General features: G+C 35.0%; 1 protein-coding gene, 1 long non-coding RNA gene and 1 pseudogene across 2 annotated transcripts; 2 read left to right on the top strand and 1 right to left on the bottom strand.

The window, feature by feature from the left end:
• Positions 1-907: 907 nt before the first annotated feature.
• Positions 908-1,525, bottom strand: LOC145102383 (uncharacterized). The gene is made up of 2 exons (XR_013706143.1): positions 1,398-1,525; positions 908-1,131 (listed from the first exon to the last, which is right to left on the bottom strand). It is a non-coding gene; the product is annotated as an uncharacterized LOC145102383 (long non-coding RNA).
• Positions 1,275-5,776, top strand: LOC145102381 (glutamate receptor 3.2-like). Its single transcript, XM_079039767.1, has 6 exons — positions 1,275-2,139; positions 2,671-4,004; positions 4,135-4,412; positions 4,481-4,512; positions 4,669-5,063; positions 5,150-5,776. The coding sequence occupies exons 1-6, from the start codon at positions 1,824-1,826 to the stop codon at positions 5,639-5,641; spliced, it is 2,847 nt and encodes a 948-aa protein (XP_078895893.1). The 5' UTR covers positions 1,275-1,823; the 3' UTR covers positions 5,642-5,776.
• Positions 5,777-5,898: 122 nt separating this feature from the next.
• LOC145102382 (homoserine kinase pseudogene) lies at positions 5,899-7,472 on the top strand (annotated as a pseudogene).
• Positions 7,473-14,009: the final 6,537 nt, after the last annotated feature.

Raw genomic sequence — 14,009 nt, 5'->3', positions numbered from 1 at the left:
TAACACATCATCTATGTATATAAGGGAGATGATGTGAATTGAAGTCTCTCGAAAAATAAAAATTGAGTGACCTTCTTTAGACTTTTGAAAATCAATTTTAATAAATGTTTGGTAAATGCTTATACTAATTTTGCGATGTCTGTCATAATCTGTAGATGGAACTTTGTAGTTTGAAGACACGATTTTCATTTGCTTTAGTGAAACCTTAGGGCACTTTCATGTACATCTCCTTATCGAGGTCGTCATGTAAGAATTTGTTCTTTTCATGTAGTTCATGTACCTAATGTTGCTTCTTGGAGACAACCACCAACACACATTGAATCGTGACCAACTTCACTATATAGGCAAAAGTTTCATGAAAATTTATGTATTTAGTTTTAGAATATACTTTTGCCACTAATTAATGTGCCTTGTAAGATTCCACTTCTCCATATTTATATTTGATTTTATAAATACGATTTGATTCTATCGTCTTTCTTTTAGAATTTTATCAGGATCCTATGATGATATAGAGATTTGTCGAACGGGTTGTACTTCATGTGTATGGCAAGAATTGAGATCGTTTTAATAAAGATTCAGTTACAAAAGTTGAGATAATTTTAAGAACACTTAAAATATAAAACAAAAAATAGCATCATAGTGTCATGATTCATTTATGAAAAATTAAATATCCTTCTATTTTTATTCCTATTCATATAAGATTAGGATATGTTGATACCGCTAATTCTTTATTTTTATCTCATGAGTAGGAAAAAAAAAGGATATTTGATTTCTCTTCATGTATCATGTATCATGTAATCCTACATTCATTTTCGTGGGTACATAGTACATTGCACATTGCACATACACACCAATACATTCAGACACAAAAGACACACAAAAGTTCAAATCTAAAGATGGCGTAGAATAATAATAACGACGCATAATTTATTTCGAATATGTAAAATTTATCTGACAAATACATGTAAGTTAAATGATTTTGATCAACAAATACGCATATTCTGAAATATTATTTAAATATTATATACCTCTCCTTTTGCAAATGGTGATGTACCACTAAACCATTAATAATCAAATTAACGGGGATCCAGCCTTCCTATTTGAGTGCTCCTCCTCATGTTTTTGGGATAACTTTAACGAACAGGTTGCGTGTATGAAATCGTTATGAATATGTTAGGCAATAAATTTAATACCCAAAAATGACTAATATTTCATGAGAAAGGATAAAAAAATGACTAATATTTCATGAGAAAGGATAAAGAAAAAGCCAAAGTTGGGCCATATTGGGCATTTTTTGAGATGAAAGTTTCAAGTTGATTATAAAACTTCATTAAAGGGGAAACAACATTCTCCTTGCATTATTGTATTGAGAGGTTATATAAAAGGAAAGTATGAACCTGTCAAAGAAGGAAACTGCTGAAGAAGGAAACCAGAAAGGAAGACAACAGAGAGTCCTCCCTCCTTCACTCCACTAAAATTGTGCGAATCTAACCAACAACAACTCATCCAAATCTTTCTCTTTTTCAAATACATCTTCACGATTTCTTGAAAATGGACACAAGAACCCCCCACCCTTATTCCCTTTCACCCCCTCCATTAACCCCGACACCCTCAACATTTCAGTCTTCCACTCACAGACTCACAATCTCTTCTTCATCGAAAGCTACCTCACTTCCTTTTTTCAAATGTCATATGCAAAATCTTTGCGTCCACTTATTCTTGCATACACACGGACACGGGTATGTGTGCTTTTCGGTAAAAGATGCTAACTTTCTTTGAAGGGTTTGTGCGTTTTAGGGCTCTTGTCGCCTTTTCGTTACAATATGCGTAAAAATCTCTTCTTTTTTACACCCACTATGATTATCTTGATTTCCCAAACAACCCTTATGTTAGTCTACATGAGGAGTTGGGTGGTGTTGATTTTGGTTCTTGGAAGCTTTTTATTTGTGATTTCTGAAACCGATACTGTGAACATTGGAGCAATTTTAAACTTTAAAACCATCAATGGGAAGGTTTCAACGATTGCCATGAAGACTGCTGTAGACGATGTCAATTCTGATCCCTCCATTTTACCAGGCAGAAGATTGAGTCTCTCATTTCATGATGCAAACTTCAGTGGTTTCCTCAGCATTGTCGGTGGTAAAGTTATTTTTTTCAACTTCAAAAATCAAAATATAATAATTTTGAAATTAGAAATTAGAAACAAAATTCGCACAACAAAAGAAAAGAAATCGGGATGGAGATTATGATTCATGATTCTTATATTGAAATTTTAGGGGTTGTTCGGATGTCAATTTTGAAAGTGATTGTTTGATTATAGTGATTTTCGGTGGTAGCAATAATTGCTTTTAGTGTCTAATGTTTGGTCAGCATATTCGATATTTTTGTTGATTTTTTTTTTATAATAGCATCCCACGATTCATTTTCTTTGCACTTTGAAAAATCTACCAAATTATGGCACTGTAATCCAAATACAAAGCAATTTTAGATTTTCCAAAATACAATATCCTAAGAAAAAAAAACTAAAAGTACAATGCTATAACATGATAGAATTTTTCAAAGTACAATGCTTTAATAAGAAAAAGAATAAGATGAGAAATTGGATCTTATTAATGAGAGACTCTTCACTCTCCATTAACAACTTCATTCTCTAATAATTATGATTTTCAGCATTGAGATACATGGAGATTGATACCGTAGCGGTTATCGGTCCACAAAGTTCAGTAATGGCCCACATACTTTCACATCTTGCAAACGAACTCCACGTTCCATTTTTATCATTCACAGCATTAGACCCTTCACTTTCACCTCTTCAATATCCGTATTTCATCCAAACTTCCCCTAACGACCTTTATCAAATGACTGCAATCGCCGAAATGGTAACCTACTTTGGTTATCGAGAAGTAACCGCAATATTCACCGATGACGACCAATTCCGTAATAGCATATCCACATTAGGCGACCTACTTTCAACAAGGCGGTGTAAGATCTCCTATAAAGCAGCATTAACACCCGACTCCTCATTATCTCCACAAAATCTAACCAACAAACTGCTTAAAGTACGGGCATTGGAATCTAGGGTTATTATCGTAAATACATATTCGAAAACCGGGCTTTTGGTTTTCGAGACTGCTAAGAGACTCGGGATGATGAAAAAAGGGTACGTCTGGATTGCGACCACTTGGTTGTCTACGGTTTTGGATTCCACGGGCATTTCCGGAAATGAGACGTTGTTTTTACACGGTGTTCTCACGGTCCGGCCCCACACACCGGATACGGAGAAGAAACGAGAGTTTGTAACGCGGTGGAAGGGTTTGAGTAACGGGTCGATCGGGTTGAACCCGTATGGTTTATACGCTTATGATACGGTTTGGATGATTGCATACGCGGTTGACAAGTTTTTAAACGAAGGTGGAAGCATTTCTTTTTCGAATGATTCGAGGTTGAAAGTGGTGAAAGGTTTAAATTTTGGAGCGCTTAGTTTTTTTGATGGAGGGAAACGGGTACGGGCCAAGTTATTGGAAACGAATATGACGGGCCTAACCGGCCCGTTTTGGTTCAACCCAGACCAATCATTGGTTTACCCTTCGTTTGATGTAATCAACATGGTTGGGAACCAGGGTCGGGTTGTCGGGTATTGGTCGAACCACTCGGGGCTATCGATTGGGGCTCCCGAGCCGCTTTATGCAAAACCATCGAACCGTTCTTCTTTAAACCAACGGTTGGGAACCATAATATGGCCCGGGAACACGAAAGATAAGCCTCGGGGATGGGAGTTTTCAAATAATGGAAGGCCCTTACGAATTGGAGTTCCATTGAGAGTTAGTTTCAAAAAATTTGTTACACAAGTCAATGGTTCACATGATATTCACGGATTTAGCATCGATGTTTTTATCGCGGCAATAAAGTTGATTCCATATCCGGTTCCTTATGAGTTTGTTAAGTTTGGAGATGGTTATAAGAACCCGAGCTACAGCGATCTTGTGCATAATGTTGCTTCTAATGTAAGTTGTGACCGAGACTACTGATATTGTCAATGGGACAAAAATTGCAATTTTTTGTTGGGACATTCGGTGTTGATCTTTTTGTTTTGTGTAAAAGACGTAAATACCCTCCTCCTGATCCTTATCACAGGTGTTTGATGCTGCTGTTGGTGATATTGCAATTGTGACAAACCGGACAAAGACAGTGGACTTCACACAACCGTATATAGAGTCGGGGTTAGTGGTGGTGGTCCCCGTGAAGAAACTAAACTCGAGTGCTTGGGCTTTCATGCGGCCTTTCACACCGCTGATGTGGGCGGTGACCGGATTTTTTTTCATCGTTGTTGGGGCTGTTGTGTGGATACTGGAACACAGGCTTAATGATGAATTTAGGGGCCCACCTAAGCGACAATTGGTCACCATCTTGTGGTAACCCACTGTTTCATATATGAATCAACCAATTTTTGTAACTTGTAACACTTGTTCTTGTTTTGCAGGTTTACCTTGTCAACCATGTTTTTCTCACACAGTAAGCATCAAAATTCAAAACTCTGAACCTTCGATTATTTATTTTAGGGTTGAATACTTTCTATCTCTTTCATTTCACCCTTATTTGTGTATTAGTAAAAAATCAAAATTATACTACTAGTTTAAACAAATGAATGAAAGTATGTTGCTATTTCAGGAGAAAACACAGTGAGCACCCTTGGTCGGATGGTTCTGTTCATCTGGCTTTTTGTGGTTCTAATTATCAATTCAAGTTACACAGCCAGTTTGACATCGATCTTAACAGTTCAACAACTTTCATCTTCAATAAGGGGAATCGAATCATTGATCACAACCAATGAACGTATCGGGTTTCAGGTGGGGTCATTTGCAGAGAATTACTTGAAGGAAGAACTCAACATCCCACAATCAAGACTTGTGGCTCTTGGGTCCCCAGAAGAATATGCAGAGAAACTTAGGGCAGGAATTGTGGCAGCCATTGTTGATGAAAGACCTTATATCGATCTTTTCCTTTCATATCACTGTCAGTTTCAAATTGTTGGCCAAGAGTTCACTAAAAGTGGTTGGGGATTTGTAAGTATCAATTTTCAAATTTGGAAAAATATTATGTTTGACTCGAAAAAGTCAAAATCATGTGATTCTTGTGATTCTTTCCTCAGGCGTTCCCGAAGGAATCCCCATTGGCGGTCGACATGTCAACCGCTATCCTAACGTTATCCGAGAACGGAGAGCTTCAAAAGATTCACGACCGTTGGCTCAAACGGGAATCGTGCGCTTCTCAAGATTCCAATTCCGATTCCGACTCCGACCAGCTTCAGCTCGAAAGCTTTTGGGGACTCTTTCTCATCTTCGGAATCGCTTGTTCCATCGCTCTCTTATTGTACTTCGGAATGATGCTTTGGGAGTTCGGAAAACATCATTCCGATTCCGACACCCCCGAGGAGTCTCAGAAGACGGGGTCGGGGTCAGGATCGCGGTCTGTGCGGTTGCAGAGGTTTTTATCGTTTGCAGATGAGAAAGAAGAGGTATCTAAGAGTAAGTTGAAGAGGAAGAGGGAGAGGTCAACTGTTAATGGTACGGAAGTTGACTCGAGGAATAGGTCAAACCGAATTCAAGCTGAGGTTGATGATGAGCAAAATGTTAATACTTGATTGCTCGAATCGTGTGTTGTATTTGTATAAGGTATTTAGTATAGTTTAATTGTAAAACGGGCATTTAATCAATGTATTAAAACATTGACATGTTGGATGAGACTTTCAAGCTTTATGGAGATTGTGTTTATGATACGATGAGAGGGTATATATGTCTTTTACACAAACAAAACATCAAAAACTAGGCTCTATCCCGTATTGCTCATTCTAGTTCATTTGTTGTAAAAGGCCAATGTACTAAGTAACTTATAGTAACTTACTCTTAAGAATTTATAGATTTAAAAATTGTATCCAAGGCCAATGCCATAAAATAGTATTTGGGGTTAAACAAGAAATTTCTTAAAGTTAAAGGTTGGTTCTGCTTTTTATTAAAAGTTGAGTTTCCCCTGTTCTAAACCCTCAAAACCCTCTTCTCCTTCGCCGGCCACCTACTCTCTCTCTCTGCAAGTGAAAATGGCAATTCGCCATTATCAACCTCCATTCGCCTCCACTTCTTCTTCTATCTCTAGTACAGATTTATTCAAACCCCCTAAACTTTATCTTTCATCGTCTGTCCGGTGCAACATCTCCGTCGCTTCCAAACTGGAACCCGAACCTCATCCAGTTTTCACCTCCGTTAAGTCATTCGCCCCCGCCACCGTAGCCAACCTCGGGCCTGGTTTCGACTTCCTCGGCTGCGCAATCGACGGCATCGGAGATTACGTTACCCTCACAGTCGACCCCCAAGTCCAACCCGGCAGATTATCAATTGCAGAAATCAACGGCGTTGACAAGTCTTCCAAGAGGCTCAGCAGAAACCCTCTATGGAATTGCGCCGGAATTGCTGCAATCTCCGTCATGAAGATGCTCAAGATCCGATCCGTTGGTCTCTCTTTATCCATCAATACATGTCTCCCCCTTCGAGGCGGCCTAGGCTCCAGCGCCGCTAGCGCCGCCGCCGCCGCCGTTGCGGTTAATGAGATTTTCGGAGGGAAGTTACAGGATTCCGATTTGATACTCGCGGGGCTCGAAGCTGAAGCGAAGTTATCCGGTTATCACGCCGATAACATTGCTCCGGCGATCATGGGCGGGTTTGTGTTGATCAGAAGCTACGATCCATTAGAGTTGATCTCCTTGAAGTTTCCACCGGAAAAGAATCTGTTTTTCGTGTTGGTGAATCCTGAATTCCAAGCACAAACGAAGAAGATGAGGGCGGTTCTACCGACGGAGATAACAATGTCGGATCATGTATGGAATTGTAGTCAGGCGGCGGCGTTGGTGGCAGGCGTATTGCAGGGGGATTTGGTGGGGTTTGGGAAGGCATTGTCATCGGATAGAATAGTGGAGCCACGGCGGGCGCCATTGCTTCCGGGGATGGAAGATGTGAAGAAGGCAGCAATGGAAGCAGGGGCATATGGGTGTACGATAAGTGGGTCAGGGCCGACGGTGGTGGCGGTGACGGATGATGAAGATAGAGGGAGGGAGATCGGGGAGAAGATGGTGGAAGCTTTTCTGGAGAAGGGAAAGTTGAAAGCTTTGGCTATGGTGAAGAAACTGGACAGAGTTGGTGCTAGAGTTATCAGTCGTATCTCCAGCCAATGAAGAAGAAGAATAGAAGATTCAAGCTTTTTCATGGGGTAGTGGGATAAACTTGATAAAGTATCAAGTTTCAAATTGATTACATGTAAAATAATAATCTGGTTAGCTTTCAAAATCATTGATTCGAATGACATAGATTCATGGAAAGATCAATCTTCAAGGGCCAATTGTTATAAAGCCTAATCATTAGGGAAAGTTACAGGAAATATAATTTTTTTTAAGTAATTAAAAGAAAAAAGGCCAAATTTGTTAATTACATAGCCAAAGATGGTTTTTTTTCTTTTTTTTTTTTTTTTTTTTTTTTTAAATAGTCATTAAAATCATAGATCATGCAAATATGCATGTGGTTTGACTGGTTTCGTCGAGTGACTATAGAATTGTGGTTTGTCTGCGGTTTTGTGGAATTATATTTAAGCTTTAAAAAATATGGACCTTATTTTCAAATTCAAAAATACAAAAATTCTCTCTTATGGCATAAGATGGTTCTGATTAACAATGTTGTAATTTTCTTATAGTACAACTTTTTCGTTTGTTTGTTTTTTCTTTTAATCGTATAGACTGAAATATAGTAGTATTTTTGTATGTCCTTTGCTAGGAATTCCGAATAAAGAAGAATGAAACCACATGGTATCGAAATCACAAATCAAACAAACACGTTTGTGGTTTTGTTGAGACATCTTCGGAATCGTCAAGCAATTTGAGGTTTCGTTGAGCCACTTGCGGTTTTATTTTATTTTTCTAATTGCATATTTGGACTACTTGGTCATACAAAATACTACTACATAATCACGAGATACCACATAAGAATGAACCTGCAAAAAATCATACAAGATCGGCAAAAAAGATCAACAAAATCGCAGATGACATGGTCATCTGCAAAACTACAAGTTGTTTTTTTTTTTTTTTTTTTTTTTTTTTTTTTTTTTTTTTTAATTCTAGCAAATTACTATTTCATTTTAGACTATATGATAAAAAAAACCAACAAGAAAGTTATATATAAGATAATTACAACAAGGTTAATCATAACCTCGTCTTGTGACATCAAAGATGATTTTCGTATCTTTGAATGTGAAAATGAGGACGAATATTTTTTAGGTTTTACTATAATTGGCTAATTGGCCATGACACTGCAGATATGCCACGATTTCGTAGCCTATTTGACAAAATCGCAATCATGTTTCCCTGATCTATGATTTCGATGACTATTATTGGAAAAAAAAAACATAATTTTTGGCTATTTTTACCAAGTTATTAAAACTTTTGACTATCTTGTAAAATTAGTTGATGTACTTTAGTTTTTTATTTTTAAAATGATTATAATAAAAAGTATTTTTGTCAAAATATGAATATGTTTATGATTTTAAAAATAACTAGATTATAACCTGCGTTAAACGCGGAGAAACGCATAAAAACGTCTTTAGAATTTATTATTTAAATATTATTTGTTTTTTTAATTTCGAAGTATACTTTGTTCTTTTAGGGTCATGAACAAAACCTATATAATTTTGATTGTTATTTTAGGGTTATGTCTCGAAATATATAATTTTATTGAGTTCTAAAAATTATAAAAAAAAATTATTAACAAAAAATAATAACATGAACAATTTCAGTTATTTATAGCAACATACTTTCAAAGTACGCTTTTATTTTTGCTCATTTATGTTATCAACATGTATATTACACAAATTTTAACCTATAAATGGATCTTAAAATTATATTATGTTTTATAGGGCATAATTATATTAAATGTCCAAACATACATAACATATATCAAATTTTAAAATAAAAGTATATATTAATTTAAAGACAAAACTACAGAATTGGTCCCTGTGGTTTGCAAAAAAAATTGGACGGGGTCCAAAAACTTTCCAACTTGCATAGAAAGTCCAAAATCAAAACTTTTCTTTGGTTTTGGTCCTAAAAAAATAAAAGGATTATTATGCCCTTATTATTCATTTTTCACATTTTTTATTTACTTATTTATTTTAATAATTAAAAAAAAGAAAAAGGAAAAGAAAACACCCTACCCTACACCCATCGACGATACCTTCCTCCTCTCTCTCTCTCTCTCTCACACACACACACATACACTCGACTTCATTTTCTTCGTCTTCCTTCTTCACCATCGACTACATGTCCTCCATCCTCTCTCCACCATCTTCATAATTGACTTGCATCCTCCTCCCTCTCCATCTGTCGCCTACATCATCTTAATTCCCCTTTGTGATCTAAAGTTAATATATGTGAATTTGGAGAGATCAGCCATGGCTCACCATTAAGATGAAAATCGGATTAGCCATAGCCGACCGTCTCCATCAAAATCTGTCCAGAATCTTCCTCATCTCCCTCCATCTGCCACCTATGTCATCTAGTAACTAGCAAAACCAGAAAAGATATTACAGATCAATAATGATAAGTTTAAAAACCAAACCTAAATCTCAAAATATGTTCATTAAAAGATGTGGACTCCTGTCCTTTGGAGAAGAGCGACCGATCGTCGGAGAAGACAGAATGATGGATAAGGGAAGAGGGGAAATGGTTGTTAGAGGTAATTGGGTTGCACTATGATCGAGATCCTCACCGGAAAGCAAGCGTGGAAAGACAGGGGGAATAGAAACCCTCTGTCAAATCGGGTATTATGAGGACTCCATGGAAAGGAAGAAGGGAATGATGGGTTTTTCAATGGGAAGGAGGGAGGTATGAAGTGCCGATGAGAGTGGGGTGAGACGCCAGAAAAGATGAAGTTGAGGTGGGTGGTTTCGTTTGGGATGAGAGAGAGAGAGAGTGTGTGTGTGTGTGAGAGAGTGAGTGTGTGAAAGGGTATGTGTGACAACCGTCAAAATCCGAGTTAGTTCCATATTTGAATAAACTTAGTTGCATGTATAGGCATGACACATACTAGACTTAGTAACTAGAAGCTAAGTTATAACCTACTAGAAACTTGGAAACAATTAGAATCAATGGATAGTGTACTTAGATTTCACATTGATATGTGAATTCTACATCTACTAAGCTGTAGTGACTATCCCTATTTGGGTCACTCTTTGACTCGAACACCATTTCATGAATCATATACACACTTCATGCACTTGACCTAGTAGTAAAAGTTAGGTCAGAGTCTCATAGAAACTTAAGTCAAAGTTGAAACTAAGACTAGTATATTTGATTCCTCAATTTCGTTTGAATCTCGAAATCACTACATAGAACGCCAATAAACCAATAAAAATAAATTACAAACAATATCTCTAATTTGAATAAGAGTTATGAAACTCTAAAATAGTTTGAAGTCTCAAAATTCAAGTAATTTTGATATCCAAAGATTTACAAACTCTCAAAAACCCTAAATGCCCTAAAAACTCATATTTACAAACTTTAACCTTAAAAATTCTATAAAAACAATTATAAACCTTGTAATATTATCTTATAATAATTAAATTAGTATAATATATTCAAGGCAAATAAAATTTAACTCATTAACATTACCCTTAATTTATAAAGCAAAATAAAAGTTTTATGAATAAAAACTTGATTTTAGTGTATATTTTATAAAAAGTTTGATATTTTTATAAAAGATTTAAATTTTTATAAAAGAAACAAGAGAGAGGGAGCCTCTCTCACCCAAAATCTCGGCCTCCCCTCTCCCAAGACCCTCATCCTCTTCCCAAAACACATAATCATTTCTCTCTTCTCCACACTCTTCACCTTTTCATTCTCTCTCACACTCTTCATCACCACCACTCCATTTCTCTCTTCATTTCTCTATACCCACCAAATTTTACAGATAATAAGTCCAAGAACACACCTCAAACTCAAAATCTCCATCATCTAGCGGTGTTCATTAAGGTAGAACACGATTTCCTTTCATTTTCCTCCATGTTTTCAAAGTTTTTCTTGCATTTCCTTCTTTTTCTACACCTTTCTCTTAGAAAATATGTGTACATGTTCATTCACTTCAGTTTTGATGATGATGGTGGTAGGATTTCACCCAAAAACAACATGCATGTTGTAAATGGTGAAATCCAAGGACCTAAACCTAAGTCAAGATCATGAAAATGCATTTTTCTAAATGTTTTGGTGGAAAATCACCACATGCACTCTAAGTTTTCTTTCAAAAACGATTTTTGAACATTTCAAACTCATGAATGATCTTGAAACCAACATGCATGTGATGATCTTCAAGCTTAGATGCTAGATCATCAAAGTATGTTGTTAAAATCTTTCAAATATGTTCATGAAGGATTTATTTTCAAATAAATATCTAAAACTCATTTTCCGACCAAATCCGATTTTTCCCAGATTCCCATCAACAAAATAAGATGATCTATAAATTTCCAGAAAATAATTCATTTTTATAGAATTATTATAGTTATTGCAACAAAATAGGGCAATAAATCATATAAAATACTTTCTGAGGTCTATAAATCCTAGATAAATTCGTGTATGACCCCTATGCTAAATGACGACTTGACATTAAATTTCATCGATTTTTGTTACCGTTTAACATGTTTTTGAATTTTCTTTTTGTTTGGCTTCAATAAATCATAAAATCACTTTGGAGAAAGTGAAAGGGCAACCTAAAAATTTTCGCAGCTTATAATTTCTGTCGAAGACTTAGTAAAGTATTTTCAGAATTTTTCATAATGTATTACTATTTTCTCCGATTTTTGTATTTATAATGGACCAAAAACGGGAAAAATAGTTTTACTCATCCAAAAATTATGAACATTTACCAGAACACCATGTAGTATATTAGGATGCTACATAAAAAATTTTATAATTTTTCTATTCTGTATACTATTTTTCTTCTATTTTCCCAAGATTAAATACACTTAAACTCAATTTTTCTTTGAATAAATAGACAAAAATCATAAAATTGGAATAAACAGTTTAGAAATTCATTTTTATATTTTTCCTAGCTTAATAATGACTAATAACAATCTTACAAAAATTTTGGACAATTTTTGGAAACTATTTTCTATTTGTTTCAATTTTTATTAGAATAAATGCTCAAAAATCCTAAAATTCGGTTAAATCGTTTGGAAATCTATTTTTATATTTTTCCCAGGATAATAATGTGTAATAACAATATTATAAAAAGTTTGGGTAATTTTGGAAACTGTTTTCTATTTATCCCCTTTTTTATTAGAATAAATGCATAAAAATCATAAAATTGGGTTAAACAGTTTAGAAACTGATTTTTATATTTTTCCCAGCTTAATGACATTACTATAAAAATTTTGGGGCATCTTCTTAACTGATTTCTATTTTTCATGAGTTTTTATATAGTTAGAGAATTAAATATATGAAAAATGGTTATGCATATCCATAATCCATGAAAATTTATCTAGAAGTCTTTTAGGACATTTAGAACCAAAATCTGAAGTTTGGAAATTTTTATTAACTGTTTAGTATATTTCATGATTTTCTGGTTATTCAAGAAACTAATATGGTGAAAAATAGTTAGACAAATCAAAAATTCAAGAAAATTTATCTTGAGGTCTTTGACTTCAATTAAAACTGAAATGCAAAGTTTGGGAAATTTTAGAGCTTAATTGATTTAGTTTTGAATATTGAATCATTGGAACACCTCTTAAAATGTTAAATATTAACATTTCAATAATGAGAAATTTCCACTTAAATTGCTATATAACAATTGATTCATTGAAATTAAATTTTCACAGAAAAATGTTTGTGACTTATTAATATTAAATTTTGACACACTATTGACATAATTCTATTGTAGTAGTAAGTATACTAGTGTTAGATTTCGATTAGAGACTCACTAGCGAATACCATTATTGTAGGAATCGATAGTGGTACGAGTGGAGCGTAGTCAAGACACCATTTGCATCATCTCAATGCATATTGTGAGTATTCACGCACTCCCCTATTTTCGGTTTTTAAATGTTTTGGGGTGGAAAAGCATGTCCTAAACTTTTTATGTTCGTTGTATTTATTTTAACTTGTATGAAACTTGGTTGCTATATTTCATATGTATGTGTATGTTACTTTAATTCATGTGGACTGTATCGCGGTTAAGTCCCTGGAATCTCTAGACACAACTCATTAACTCTTTTGAGCCTATGGTTATTATGGATAGCGCTATCAGGAGGTAGACAACTCCTCACTCGCACGATTCGCTTAAGTGCATTTTACCATGTTATACACTATGTTTGCGATACACATAGTAGTCAATAGGGCACGATTCGGTCATTAGGCTTGGGTTGTGAACTCATGAATGGAAACTTGATGCACATACGAATCTTTATGCACACATGAAACTTGTATTCTCATGTTAGCAACAACACTTGTATACTTATTTTAGCAACGAAACTTTTATGCTTATTATAGCAACGAAACTTTTATGCTTATTATAGCAACGAACTTTGTTTCTCATTATAGCAACAAACTTATATTACTGAAAACTTATATACTTGTTTTAGCAATGAAATTGTTTGTTCCTTGTAGCAGCGAAATTGATTGCTCGTTATAGCAATGAAACTTGTTTACTCGTTTTAGCAACGAACTTTATTTCCATGAGGATATGAACGTTGCATCTCATTTGGGCAACGTAACTTTATTTCTCACAATGGCAACAAACTTTGTTTATATAAACTTATTTACTCATTTTTGCAATATATTTTTATTTATGGAAAACTCTATCAAAACTTTGATTTTGATTCATGAAACTTATATTATTTTTAATCTATGAGTACTCAACAACTATTTTTATAGTTGACGCTGGTTTTACATGCTTTTTCAGGAATCATCGAATAAGTGGCACTTAAGG

Source organism: Lactuca serriola, chromosome 4, assembly GCF_051521515.1.
Source record: "Lactuca serriola cultivar US96UC23 chromosome 4, Lser_US96UC23_V15, whole genome shotgun sequence".
NCBI lineage: Eukaryota > Viridiplantae > Streptophyta > Magnoliopsida > Asterales > Asteraceae > Lactuca > Lactuca serriola.
This window is presented reverse-complemented; position numbering and strand designations above follow the sequence as displayed.